Source organism: Pseudochaenichthys georgianus, chromosome 21, assembly GCF_902827115.2.
Source record: "Pseudochaenichthys georgianus chromosome 21, fPseGeo1.2, whole genome shotgun sequence".
In the NCBI taxonomy this organism is placed as follows: domain Eukaryota; kingdom Metazoa; phylum Chordata; class Actinopteri; order Perciformes; family Channichthyidae; genus Pseudochaenichthys; species Pseudochaenichthys georgianus.
In genome coordinates, this window is record NC_047523.1 from 29,270,247 (window position 1) to 29,284,962 (window position 14,716).

General features: G+C 41.2%; 1 protein-coding gene across 2 annotated transcripts in view; it reads right to left on the reverse strand.

Annotated features, from left to right (window-relative positions):
• Positions 1-608: 608 nt before the first annotated feature.
• Positions 609-14,716, reverse strand: part of ubr3 (ubiquitin protein ligase E3 component n-recognin 3) — a 45,906-nt gene continuing 31,798 nt past the window's right edge. For both annotated transcript variants that reach the window (XM_034109640.2, XM_034109639.2), the window contains 10 exons: positions 13,485-13,570; positions 10,735-10,840; positions 9,134-9,237; positions 8,077-8,201; positions 6,401-6,508; positions 6,049-6,174; positions 4,954-5,133; positions 3,461-3,670; positions 3,172-3,311; positions 609-2,534 (listed from right to left, as the gene is read on the reverse strand). In XM_034109640.2, coding sequence (XP_033965531.1) covers positions 2,417-2,534; positions 3,172-3,311; positions 3,461-3,670; positions 4,954-5,133; positions 6,049-6,174; positions 6,401-6,508; positions 8,077-8,201; positions 9,134-9,237; positions 10,735-10,840; positions 13,485-13,570 — 1,303 coding nt within the window. In that variant the 3' untranslated portion in view covers positions 609-2,416. The remainder of the gene's footprint in view (positions 2,535-3,171; positions 3,312-3,460; positions 3,671-4,953; positions 5,134-6,048; positions 6,175-6,400; positions 6,509-8,076; positions 8,202-9,133; positions 9,238-10,734; positions 10,841-13,484; positions 13,571-14,716) is intronic.

Consider the following 14,716-nt stretch of genomic DNA (forward strand, 5'->3'; position numbering starts at 1 on the left):
CTTATTTCTGCCCACCATGAACAGGGCAGTGGATAAACAATATGAAGATATCCCATACCTGTGATGACACATTTACTCGAGTTTTATAATAACAAAATGTTTCCCTTAGTAGTTACAACTGACATGCACTGATATTTCAGTAATCTCACGAGTGGGTACTGAGGCAATTAGAACATATTTAGCAGCTTTTCACACAATCTGTATTCTTGTTTAAAGTTATTCATTCAAAAAGGTCACATGATGTGATGAGCTCCAGTGAACTGAGACCCCTGGTGGACAGTTTGGAGGTGGATGCATTTTTCCCTCACTACAGCTCACATCGGTTGACTGAAGGGAGAAAGAAAGTAATATGTATGGAGCTGGTGGAGGCAGTGGCAAGAAATCCTATTTTATTTTTTCTTCCATCTAGCACTCATGGCAGTCAGGTTGCTTGTAAATTACTCCTTCCCTTCTTCTCCTGCTAGAAATTGTTCTGAATGGTCATAAGGAGACACAAAACAATACTTATCACTGCATCTGTTGCATCATGATTAGGGCGAACAGAAAGAGTAGAAGTTCATTTATTTTAGTCATAAAATTGGCAACAGAACAAGAAAATAAGACACAAATCAGTGTGTTTATATTTTATTCACATATGTTACATTTTGCATTAAATGTCCAAGTCATAGTTTCTGGTCAAACTCAGAAAGCTTGAGTCAGCACCTACAGTAATGTACTGTATCCTCGCTTCATTCATACGGGAGAACACACAAGAGCTTTCAGTTACAATGTACACCCATTACTCATTGGCTGTTTGGTTGCGGTCATTTACAAAGTGGGAAAAACATAATAAAGAAAGAGGGGAGAAACCAGAGAACAGAAAAGCAGCATGCATGAATTCAAGAGGAAGGTTTTTCAAGTGTTAACCTGTTCCGTAAAGATTCCTCGATGCAGCACAATGTGGCCTGCGTTTCATAACCAGGCGTCATTGATATCAGCAGCGCGCTGAAAATTAATCTCACAGGCACGACCGGATACATTTCCCTTTGCTGACAAAAAGAAAAGATGATAATCTGAAAATTAAGTAGCTAAGACACTTAAATAATGGTGGCTTAAAGGATGTCATGCACAGTGAATAACAGATACTCAAGTCTGATAATCTTGTTCAATTGGAATACATCTATAAATCACACCTAGATGATGCAGGAGTAAGGGATAATCACAATAAATGCTCTGTACTGCAGTTAGGACTCGACAATCAAAAGCATAAGAAGGGAAACACAGACAAGTGAGGAGAATTGACATTTCGTTTTGTAAGCAGCTAACATTAAATTGAATTTCATATCTTGAGAGAGAATTTGGACAGAACCAGTCAAATAGTCCTGCTCTTATATGGTTGTCAGTTTTGCCAGGACACCATAACTGTGCAATGACATTTCCTTAAAAATAACGCTACTTAAGTGTTTGACTTCAGGGTTTTGGTCAACTAATGAGAGATTTTTCAATCACCAGTTGTGTCTTTTTCTGTTTCCACTGGCCAGAGTTTTGTCTTTAGAGGCAACCTGGGGAAAAGAAGCGCTGTGCGATAGGGCGGAACTACAACATCTGTAGTGAGCTTGATAAGTGATAAGAGGTGACCGCACACCTTCCTTTAACATTAAAGTGAGTTTGAGTCAACATTCCCAGCCATCTATCATAAACTCAAAGCACAACCTTAGAAAAAAAAGTCTTCACAAAAGTTAAAATGACTGAACATTGAGCAGCAGCATTTTTTTAAATATCTAAAACATATTTTTGAACAGCAAAAAAAATAAAGAAATTCCTGAGGATGGATTGCAACCAGACCCATAAAAAGAGTCTTTGCTCGCTTGCAAATACACTCTATAGTGTGTTGATGGGTGGACTCGCCCGCCTACCCTCTCATGTCAGTAGAACACGAGTGCACATTGCAATAACATCGCTACACTCTTCAGGAGTTGAAACTCATGCCAGCACAGCAGAGCACATTTCGATAAATAAAAGGGATATGCATTAATATCATCATAAATGGTGCGAAAAGTAATGAGACTTTGCAGGGACATTCAGCACGTGATATATATTTTTGTTTAAACCCAAATAAATACAGCTGGCTTCAAAAGCCTGTTCTACACCAAATTGAATTTCTGGGCAAAGTTGTGCTTTTCACTTTGATCTTAACGAATTCTGTTTTTCTCTGTTGAAAACCACACAAGAAATCACTTAAACACACACACGTGTTAATCTTTAGGCATGATTGTACACCAAACTTCACATAAACCAAGGCTGTGGCAGCAATACCCTCACCGGGATGTTTGTGTTTATCACGTTAAGAGTTCCCAAATATTTTGGTGGCAGACACATAAGCCAGAAAAAAAAAAAATCTTCTCCAGTCATGGGTTGCTGTTTGCAGTGGAAGATCTTAGAGTCCGTTATAGTGAGGCCCCCAGCGCTTATTGATGTGATCAAAGGTGTGAGAAACCCACTGTTGCTCCAACACTCGATACCTCTCCTCACATAAGAAGAGAGGTTTGCCACGGCTGGAGAAAGGCCAGAGGGGAAAAAGAGTGAAAAAACAAGAGTGAGAGCTGTGTTTCTTTTCTCTGAAGCAACAAGTACTTAAAAAAAGAACTGTGTCACAATTTCATACCAGATCATATTCCTAAAACGGTATGGGTATGTTTTGTGTGTGTAGTTGAATACAAAATTAAGGCAATGCAATTTTAACGCAATTATAAAGAAAACATATTCTGGGGATTTTAGGATTATCATCATCATAACATTAGTGTGCTGTTGGTATACACTTTGGTCCCACAATGCACAAAGAAATTGGAGGATCTATGCACAACTGGAAAAGGAGATTTTGTCATGTTAATCTGTCTTTGTGAAGTTTAAATGGCATCGACTGCTAAAACTCCCTTGATGTTATCTGTTTCAGTACTTAAACTGTATCGCTTTGCAAACGTACAAAATGCTATAAGTGTATTTTACATCTTGTTCACTGCTATATATCTTGTGAACAGATTTTTTTCTATGACAATCACCATAGATAACAACTATATTCAATAAGTACTGTATGTATAGTCCGATCCAGCATAGGAATCTTTAACTTTCACTGAGTAAAAGTAAACTGTATAGTATTATATGGTATTTATAGCTGTGTGTGATGAGTTGTACCGTAGATCGCGGTCCTCCTCTCCGTGGGCGTCGAGGTAAACAGAACCCCACAGGCAGAAACGATGTCCACGGATGATGATGATGACTGAGGCGTTGATCAGGAGAAAGATGCCTGTAGCTGCGCCACAATGTTGGGAGTGCTGACAACAAATAAACAAAGATTAAAAAAGGATCCCGACACTGTCAAACAGGTAAATAAATTCTGCTTAAAATTAGATATAAAATGACTTGTTTCGGGACTCACAACAAATACAAATGTCCCAAGCGCTTTAATCATTTAGAAACTCACCAAAACACATTCACAGATACCCTGCTGTTTGCAGCAAACGCCCTTGAGACAGACAAAGGCGCCACAAACCAGACAGAGCGCGGGGTCTTTTGGCACTTTTTTGCAGGCAGTGCAGGCCTTCCTGTGATAGTACTGGAAGATGACATTGTAGTTGTCGGGGAGCTGCAGGAGGCGAGGCGTGGCCCACTCAGGCTCCTGGACGAGCAAGGTCTTCAGGGGAGAAAAGAGACAGAAGTCCGTAAAATATTCTGAAACCAGGCCATAAATCTAATGTGTCCTCAAACTCTTTCCTGCTCTAAAATGAATGACTGCTAACTAAAGATAAAACATTGAGAAGTGCTTTCAGCGTGCAAAGTCAAAAATAATTCACTATGTCTCAACTTTCCTATTTTGTATGACATCTTTCGGCTGAAAGACTTTATAATAAATAGCTTCCTGTGGTAGGTATTAGAAGCTACATTGACATGCAGGACACCCTACGTTTCTGCAAAATGATACACATCCAAGGTTACTGAAACACTGACTGACAGTTTGTACGACACATGGTTAGTTATGCAGTCATTCTCCCCCGAGACTAGAAGCTATGGATCATGTCAACCAAGGTTGAAACTAATTTCAAAGTGTCAATAGCACTTGATACACGAGTCATTTACAGGACATCAAACTCAAAATACAAGGTTAGAATATTTAATTGAAGAGTGAGTATTCAAACTATTTCTTCAAAACCTTCCAGCCAATTAAAGCTCTTCTGATTTCACAATGTGCTGATGTTTTCTGAATATAAACCCTTGTGCACACAAATGTATTAAAAGAGCTAGGACTACATTTATTATTTGAATGAAAAAACCACAACACATGGAAGGGCTTAAAGCTAAATAAGAGTGATCAACGTTTCTATACATTGTATTTTAAAAAGATTGTGGACGTCTCATCTACATGTGATTCACAGGTACCGTACTTTTCGGACTATAAGCCGCGACTTTTTTCCCCATTTTTTTTGTACAGCTAACGGCCACTAGGGAACCTCCTAAATCTATGGATTTTACAGGTAAAATTAACCACCTTTAACACTACGGGCTCTATGACCGGTCCGCACCCGCCACCTTTAAGCGGCGGGCTCCAGCAGGAAAAGCTGGAGGCCGGAAAAGAGTGAGACAGGTAGCGCGCCAAAGTAAAAGTGGAACCGAGAGACAGAACGAGAGCAAGACAGACGGACAATTTAGCTGCTGCGGCTTATATGCAGGTGCGCTTTATAGTCCGAAAAGTACGGTACTTGTTGCCGTCTTTTTTATGAATCAAAGGTAAAAAGGCTCAACATTTTGAGAGGGAAACATAATGTCACTTTTCAAGAGCAGCAAAGAGCAGGCAGGGTAAACGTTTTAAAAATAATGGAATACACCAATACTCAGAGGTTTCAAAGAAGATTCTGGTATGAAGTATAGCTATGTCATGATACGTATACATGTGTCCTCTGGTCTGAGATTCACACATACCAATGATTGCTCCGCCTGCATCTGAGAGAGCCCGGTGACCTCAGCGCACCACTGTGTCACCAGGTCAAAGGCATCGACCGCCCACTGCAGACACGAGGCACTGTGTGCGTTGTTGGAGGGCTGAGGGGCCGAGGCTAAGAGCCCCAAACACACAGCCAAGGACGGGAACTCCTCCTCCTCCTGGGAACACACAAACAAAGGAAACAGCTGGTGAGGTCACTCTCTTTGCTTTAACCAACACCTGTGACTCAAAGGAAGTCAAAGGATCCAAACTCTCCGGCAAAGACCGTGGGAGGTGAAGGGTCAGAGAGCAGAGCTCGGATTAGGAGACAACAGAAGATAGCTAATTAGAAAGGCTAACGTGAGCAGCCGTGGAAATGAGCAATGGTAATTATAGTTCAGAAGGGGGAGAGAGTCTGCGTTATCTTTTTTATGCTTAATGCAACCAAATTGAAAAGCTGATCTAAATGTGTTGCATTTGTCCTCTATGACACGAGCAAGTGGAGTGTTAAACTGAAACAGAGAGTGGATAAGCCACGCTGTTTCAATCAGAGAGGAATAACAGAACATCTGAATGGATTTTACCATCTTTCTTGAAAAAGAGGGTGGAGACAAAAGGCGCGTTGAATGCGATCTGCTATTTAGTTCCATGGGGGTACTAAGTGCTGGGAACTAAGTGCTGGGAACTAAGTGCTGGGAACTAAGTGCTGGAAACTAAGTGCTGGAAACTAAGTGCTTGGTGTGAAAGTGGCTAAAGATTTGCTTTGAAAACCTTCAAACTGAAAATGATTTGTTATTATGAAAAAGCTGTGAAATTGATGCCGATCTGAGCTTAGTTCCAGGTTTTACATTTGCAGGTCTTTAGAGGCCTCAGGCGCACATTTTGAGACATGGGGAAACCTCCATCTGAAACCCCTCAAGTTGCTTGTATTGAGGCATCATTCATGCTGGTCACTGGGCATGTTGCAGTTTGAATTTTAACAACGATGTCGGCTAGATTGTATCGTTATAGGCTAGCAGAAATATTGATCATTCCTGCTGCAAGAACACAAGGGTGAGGTAGCTCCAGCAGGTAGGATACACGATGAAACATACCAGGCAGCCGGTGAGGGTGTCTCCGTAGAGGTGATGCTGCAGGAGGCAGGAGAGACGCAGGAAGGGCAGGCAGAGCTGCTGAAGGCTGAACTCAATCGACTGTGGAGACCACACACCGGACATCAGCTGGAGAGGGAACAGTAACACTTGATCAATACGCAGCCAACAGCTTGCTGATAACACTGTGATGTATATCTCCCCTGGAGATTAGTGGAGGTATTAGACCAGTGTCTCTCAGCATAATGGCCAATTCATTGTTCAAATGAAAATGAAAAGAGCAGCAAAGACAAGACGAGGAGAGGGAGCAGCCTCCTGAAGGCAGCTGTGTTCAGAAGTCATTTCAGTGCCTCACCATTGATGTTTCTTCAGCGTTCACCTTGTAGACACTCTTGTCCTTAGAGAGCTCACTGATAACGTGACTGAGCAGCGCCTCGAAAGATGTCTCGGCATTTGCAGCATTCTGTGGCAGAAAATCAAAACGTTGACAATATGTAATCAAACATAAAAAAGCCCCTTATGCATAAATCCAGCCCCAAGTCTCCTCTGACAGTCAACAGACATACGCTTCAATCAAATGATTCCCCGTTTCAACTGAATTAGGAGAGAACATTACATGAAATGGCTTTGTTATGGGTGGAAGAACACATCTAGAAATAAGTTTGTAACAATTGTGAATAGTTCTCCTTAACAAATATAATATTGGAAAAAAATGGAGGCAAGTGGTTTATTTCTATTGCACAGCAACAAATACAGTGAGCACTACTATGAATTACGAATATTAGAAGATAGTCAAATGCAGATCAAAATGCTTAACCAGTGCAAGTACAAAATGTGCTCCTATATAAAGATGAATGCAGAATAATACGATTATTTCCTCACAACATAACTTCTGATAATAAGTGGTAGATACATTATTGCACGTGTGTTCTGATTAAATTCAACTGGTTTAGTTTTTGATACAGAGGAAAAGCAGCATGCATTTATCAAGCTGAAGGGGGCTGAATATAAAACAGCAGTCTTATCTCGTCTGCTCTCCTTTGTCATAGATGTATTGGGGAGGAATTTCAAGTCCATGGATTTCCTTCCTCTCGGCTCTGATCTTTGTTCCAACTGCATCTTTTTTTTTAACAAATTCAATTTTAATTACAGTGGCGTTGCACCAAATATAAATGCCGTCCTCATCGAAGATTCAAAATCCATTTTAATGGCAGCTTGTGCGTGCCTGCACTACCGTTCATGACAGTGGAGTCGGAAGATACTAATCCAAACCTCCATTATGCATAGAGACACTCTAAAGGGGAGGCTTTAAGCTATTTGTCTTTTGACATTCAAGCCAGCTACTCACTAATACAGATTTAATAGACTGAAGACAGATATCCAATTAATGCAACCCTCTCACGCATTTCAAGATAATGAAGATCGACTGTGGAAATCACGTAGATGAAACGGAAAGGGGCTCAATCCATCTCAATAGTAAGTTATACACAATGATTTACTGTTGTAGCAGACGGATTCAGGGGTTACAATGGGAGGATACTACTAGCTCAACAGACAGGGGATATGAGTTGACTTTAAAAATGTCACACAGTGGAGTTGAAGATGCACAGAGAGAAGAGTGAAGTACAGTGAGGGCTCTCCTAACACAGCTGTTTGAATGAGTGATTAAAGGTTTATGCTGCCGTGCTGTGACATTATCTTTACAGAATGATCTTTTTTCACCATTTATTTTTAGTATAATTGTTTATATATAATGCCTAAGAGTTAAACGGAGATGTACAGAATACAGAGGCCCATGGAGGCAATTCACAGAAGTACAAGCTCAGAAATATATAATATAAGGATATAGAAAGACATTACAACTGAAGTCATGTAAATATCTCTTTGCACTAGATGACTGTAATATTTGGTTTACATCATTACAGCCTCGGAGAACTTTCAAAAAAGGAAAAAAGGCAGACTGTGCACATGACAGTGAAAAGTCAGCATGTCATTATGAATCAAGCTAATTTAATGTGACCTGACTTGTACCTTCTTCAGTGCTCCAGATGTGCTCCAGGCCTGCCTCTCTTCTGGGCTGAACTTGGTGGAGAGCGCAGCGAGAGCTTGGGTGAACTGCAGGTTGTAAAGCATCTTCACCACGCAGGTGAAGTGCTCTGCACAGGGAGAGAGAGAAGGTGAAAGTGAGTATAAAAGCCAAGCCGAGTAGAGACAGAAGCTCAATTTACACAGATCAATTAAGACTGAATGCATAACAATAAAATAAAAGGGATCAATATAGGAATGTAAAAGATCTTCCAGAGGGTTGGCAGCTATTCACAAGGGCATTGTATTTGGTTTCTCAGTAGAGCATAGAAAGCCTGAGTGAACAGAGCGCAGGATAATTAGCAGTGTGTGTCAGGTGGAAAATGCGAAATGAAGGATATTTAGGTTAGGTTTAAAAGAACAACAAAGAGAAATGGAAGAGAAAAGGAGGCCATCCCATTATAGCCATCGAGTACAAAGGACCCTCTGGGAACTGATCATACCTCAGCCTTTCCATTTCTCAAGAAAGAAAACGAAAAACCATGTAACAATGATTTGAAACACCACAAGCTTAAGAACAATCTGACAAACCAGCAAACATTATACATCATGTTTTTAGCTATAATTATATTCAAACAAAAGCTACACTTTCCAATAAATTCACTTTTACCATGTTTTAAAAATACTAATTGTCCATGTCTGTGGTCAACCCAATTCAGATTATTCCTGCTCCTTCACTATTAAACATGACTGCAGTGTGTTGGGCCAGGCCTTACGGTGGCCCCCCACGCCTTTCCTACAAAATGGCTACCATGGAGGAGAAGAAGCGACAAGCCAGAGATGAAGGGCACACGAAGGAGCCACAGCCCTCCCATCAGCGGGGTCGTGTCTCTCTGATCCTCACGGCCACAAGACGGCCACTAGGAGCTCAGATAAGAGATGTGAAATGCTTTCTCCCAGCACTCAGCCCTGATTACTGCTGATAATGGGGCCGTCCTCGTGCAGCAGCCACTGAGACACTCCCTACTCTCTCGTAGTTTCATGATGCAGAAAGGAACTGTACCTTTTCGCAGAGGCTGGGGCATTGTTAGCACGAAGATGATCAGGAGGGATGGGATATCTCGAAACAGCATGGGTACCTCAGGTCTCTCGTCATCATCAAAATCACTGCAAAACATCCAAAAAAGCGTTTCATTATTCAGAAGGTAGTGTGCTATGCCAAATCACTACTATAATTAAAAAGACACCCATTTGCAAAATAATGTCCGCTCCCCATTTTGCATACAGTATTTACAAACATGTACCTCATCTGATGGTCAATTATTACATTACTCAACTCCTTTGAAAGTCTCTAAATTCTTCAATTTGCTAATAAAGCTCTGGGGAAAATGTATGTCTGAACGCTAAAAGCAATCACACTAACAGTTTAATAAATGCAGTGATGTTGTGTTTTGCATGTCTAAAAAAGGACTTCTTAATAGGGTTTGAGAGCAAGGGGTCTCGCTGTGTCTTTTGTTTTAAATTTGCTTAACAAATACACCACATGAAAGGAGCTTTTCCTTGCATTCCCCGACCAATTTCCTTAATGTAGCCGTGGTTACATTATTCACATTGTGTGCCATCTCTATTTAAATGTCTTCTTGTTCTGTTGACAATTCGGCGATGTTCCAATCTCCACTCTACTCTTGAAAGGCCTCGGGGCTTTCAATGAGAGGAACTGCACTAAAAGAATAATACCTTCCATTACCAAAGCACTCACCACTTAATTCCACTGTGCATTGGAGGAAAGCCTTAGAGGACGAAGCTTTCAACGCTGCGGAGACCACTGCATACAGACTATATGTGCACGCTGTAAAACCTCCATACCGTCCTCTCTGGTTTATCATATAGAAATAAGGCAAGAATGTAGAAAACTCTTTGTCCTGGTTAACTAGGCTAGATCAAGTTGACTGCTCGAGGGTGACAATGACACTGTGCCCCCTCACAACAAAGTATTTTTAAGCACTAAATGGCTCCTCTGAGAATATTTATAGCTGTGAGCACTTTAATAGTAACAGGTGTAGAAGCTGTCTTTGAACACTAACAGGGAGGAAAGGTTGTTCCAGCTCATCCTGTATCGTTAAGTGCTGCCAGCTTTTTTTAACAGCTATAAATCCCGACAACGAAAACCTATTTGTCCATAAAATAACATGTTGTGATGTACAGTAGTGGCTCAAGAGTGCGGCAGAAACGTTGTCTTTCGCATTTTGTAAAATACGGGTTTGTGTTGAAGATTGGTGGACAGCTGGGAGCGGGGGTGCCACGCTGGTACGGTGTCGGTGTTGTGCAGTAGTGCTCAGTACAGTGAATTTGACAGGGTCGTTTTTGCTCTCCGTGGAGTGCCCGGTAATTTGCCAGATGCAGCAATTATTGGTATCTATGGTAACCGTCCATGGTCCCCTTTCTGTTTTTAGCTTCGCTTTGTGTGGCGCACAAGCTGTTGGGGGCAGGAGGAAATGGTGGTGTTAAGAGGGAGGACAAAGTGGTCCTTTGATTGCATGTTTGTGTGAGGAAGGCAAAGTGTGAGGGACAGTAGAGAAGGGGGTGGAGGGGGGTAAAGGACATGTATTTAGCAGATGTATAGATTACTGTTAGTAGAGGTACTTTAGAGAAAAGGCCACTCACTCTGCCTCTCTGCGTTCTATAACCTGAGTCAGCTTTGTCCAGGGGTTGTAGGCTGAATCTATGCTGTACAGTCGCATGTGCATCGCCAGCACGTGGAACAGCTGATCTGAAAGACATAAAAAATAAAAACACATCATTGTTGTGTTTTGGACAAGGTCAGGAACAAAACCAGCAAGTGTTTGTTCTTCTCGGTCTTCAGTTTCGCGCCCCAGCAGCAACCTGTGTGGATCGAATGATGAAAGCAGTCTACTTGAACCGACTGCAGGCTAATGGTTCGGCTCCGGTAGAACCAGGCCAGATGGATGCAAGCTAGTGTTCGATAGCCTTGAGCAATCTTTGGTCAGGTCACACCTGTTCATTGTGAAACTAATGGAACATGAGGAGAGAGCTGCTGCGCACACACACCATCATTCCTGCGCCCACGCTAGCTTTTAATAGCAGAAAAGCTGTTGTGAGTACCAAAACGTATGACATGACAGCAATCCGTAACATGGGTAAAAGGCAGGAAGTCATTTCAGATGTTCAGTAATATATTCCAATTTGAAGAGATGTCCTTGTTTTTCTTATTAGTCTAGATAGAATTTAACCAGCGTATTCTAATTATGAACTCAAAACCAAGTCCATTAAAAGACATGAACAAAATAGCATAAGAGCAAAAGCTGAAACACACATATGAACTCGTTAGAAGCCAGCGCCTAAACTGATCAGATTCAATTAGTTTCATCTTCAGGTGAACTCAACAACCTCCTGTAAAACCTAAACCCCATTTCAATATGCAACACTAATCCTATTTGATTTTGTTTTACGGGGAATTAAGATGTAATGCAGTAAAGGGCGTTAAAAAAAATCAGTTCTGCAATTTGACTTGTGTGAACAGTCAATACTTAGAGCAACACTGCCCTCCACAGGTAAACAAAGACACAGCATGAAGAAAGCAGAGTGTCAGTTCTCCATTGCATCCCATGTGTCCTCTCGACAGCTTGTTTCCTCTCTTATTTCACTGCTTCCCTCTTACCTGGATAACCCCAGAAGAGCCAAGGAAGAAATAGAGAGGAATATTGAATACAATCCAGCGAAGTCAAATCCTGCTATTATCATATAATGTCCAAATGTACGCAGATGGAAAAGGCATATTTCAAGCTTCCGGTCCAAAGTGTGATCACATTTATTTGTGTCGAGCCAATTGATAGTGGGTTAGTGGGTTTTCATTGGGTCGTGGCTTGTGACAACATATCTTAAAGGATCCAGTCTGCTTTGATGTTTCTACAATTGACACAATAAAGCATGTCAGTTCAGCTATTTTAGTCTTAAACTAGGAATATGAATTCAACAGTCATTTATTTAATTATTTACATATCAAAATGTCTTCCATGAAAGAGTTATATTGTTGTGTTAATGTTGTAAAAACGTTCACTAACAACTTCATACGATAATAAAAAATCATTTTGATGCACGTTCACTTTTATGTGGCAGATATTTGATAACTGCTTTTGTGTCCTGATCATACAGTGGTCCACATGTAAACAAGGGTGGTTTAAGAATTGAAATACAGCTTTTACTATCCACACATCAAGTACTGCAAGTTTGCACAACTGAGGTCAATATGATTAACATGCCTTCTCACTCCCTCCACAGTCGGAGCGATATAGTCCCAAAGATTAATTCAAGTATTTGCAGTTAAATAAACCAAGGAAGTGCCATTTGGAGGCGGACTCTCGAGAGTTGATTTGGCCGGTTTCAAGGGAATTGCAGGCATCTCTAGCCTGTGCTTCATCGTGTTCTCATCAGTTGAACAGACGAAGATCCTTCTGGGAAAAAGGCTTAGGAACCCCATGAGCTCTCAGTTAGCACACGTCTGCCGTTTTCCTTCAAACCCATTTCCCTAAAAAGAACGATCACTAATGTACTGCAACGGAGTACATTTGGCCGTCAGCATGGCTACGTGGTTAATTTAGCTCATAAATGGCAAAACTCCAGTGTGAAATCTCTTCCCAGCCACTCAAGGGTGACAGGCCATTTCACTGCAGCAGCCTCAACTCTGACAGAATAATTAAACAAACAGACAAGGGGATGCAGTCTGTACAACTCCAACACCTTCATATCAACTTTCGATTGCACTACTACTTCACCCACAGACACTTAATAATAACATATATCAGTCATCAATACAGCGCTTGCTGGTAATTGGTCATGTTCAGATTTCTCTTTGAGAACTCAGATCACTGTTTTGCCCTCGTCAGCTGAGACACAATCAACTAAAAACAGCACTTGACCCATTTGTCTGCTTCATTTACCCAGACTGCTCCCAACAACTCACCTGGGACAGCATCTATCTGCCTGCCATTGCTAATCGACCCTTTGTTTTTCCCTGGTAATGGTTCAGCTGTAACACGGTAGAAAGGGTTTGCTCTCAAGTCAGACAGTTTATTACACTAAGGCTCATGGGAAATGTGTATAGTCACCTGCTAAACATGGCACTATAATTGTCAAGCTAAACTGCACAATACATGACATTTTCAACAATTCTATGAAAAGACCAGTGGAAACACTTTAAGGAGCTGAAAACCAACAGATAAAGCATGGTTGGATAGTCGAAAATCTGCATTTATTATTAAGCGACCAAAACAGTGTTCTCCTCTGCAGTAATATATCAGAGTAAGCACATAGTATATTAACAGATTTGATTCGTTAAGAAGAGACATTGTATTGTAAACTATAAAAGATGCAGAGGTTTAGGAGGAACCACTCACTGAGACATGAGCGTTTGGCGGCTGCACTGGCTCCTCCAGAACACAAGTTTCCTCCTCGATGAACAAGTTCCAACTCCAGGTTGGTCCTGAGGAGACGGAGACATTCATATTATTACAGGAACACTTGAAACGGTTCAACAGGTGCAGACACACAAAACCTACAATTGTCAAACATAACCCTTGACCTAAAAGCAAATCGTGCACACACAAATATAACAGTGATACACTAGTAAGTATAAATACCCTAAATATTTAAAGGTCCCATGTCATGCTTTTCCGGTTGTTACCCGTCCCCTTGTGTGTTATGTAGCTTTTTCTGCATGTAAACGGTCTGCAGAGTCACAAACCCTCAAAGTACACCCTGTAGCGCAGTGACCACCAACTGGCGGCCCGCGGGCCACATCCGGCCCGCCAGACATTCTCATCCGGCCCGCACGACGGGGGTGACTGTGGCGTTGGCGGAGAGGTTACTGCGTTCGCCCCCCCACCCATTTCTTTGTTTACAACGTCTCGTGAGTAAGGTACCGTATTTTGAAATACTTATTGGAATTATTGGTGGAAAAGTTTCCTCACAAAATGTAATATTCATTACCAGCAGAACTGTGTGCACACTGCACGCAGATGAGAGAGAGAGATCTCTTTTAAAATATATTGAAAGTTAGAAACAGAGATGGTTAGATAAAATGTGCAAGATAACGTTTATGTAGCATTTCTTTATTGTCGAAATGATGACATTTCATAACGGGATCAAATCAAAGTGAATGGCCTGCTGCTGCTGAATGCATCATGGGGCAAGTAACTGGAAACAGTTTTAAAAGTTATTACATCGTTTCAGATAATAATGATAATTCACTCTATTTAGGGGCGCCTTTCAAAGCGCACCTTACAATTTATAACATATTCCAAGGAAAGGTTTTAAGACAGTACAAAGAATGCAGTCAGGGTGATGTTTTTTATGTGGGGTGCAGATGAGAGAGCTGTCCAGAATGACACCAAGATGTTGTGTTTGAGTTCTTGATAAGCCATGAAAACAGTAAAATAAGTGTCTCCTGTGCACCAAAACATACCCATCTGTTATGGAAAAAGAAAGTATTCCAAAAGTAATCTGAATACTATTTATAAAATTCTGGGCTATATAAAAATCGCTGGCCCGCAATAGTGTCTATTGGTTACATTTCGGCCCTTGGACAAATGTAGTTGGTGATCCCTGCTGTAGCGAGTAAAACTCTAAC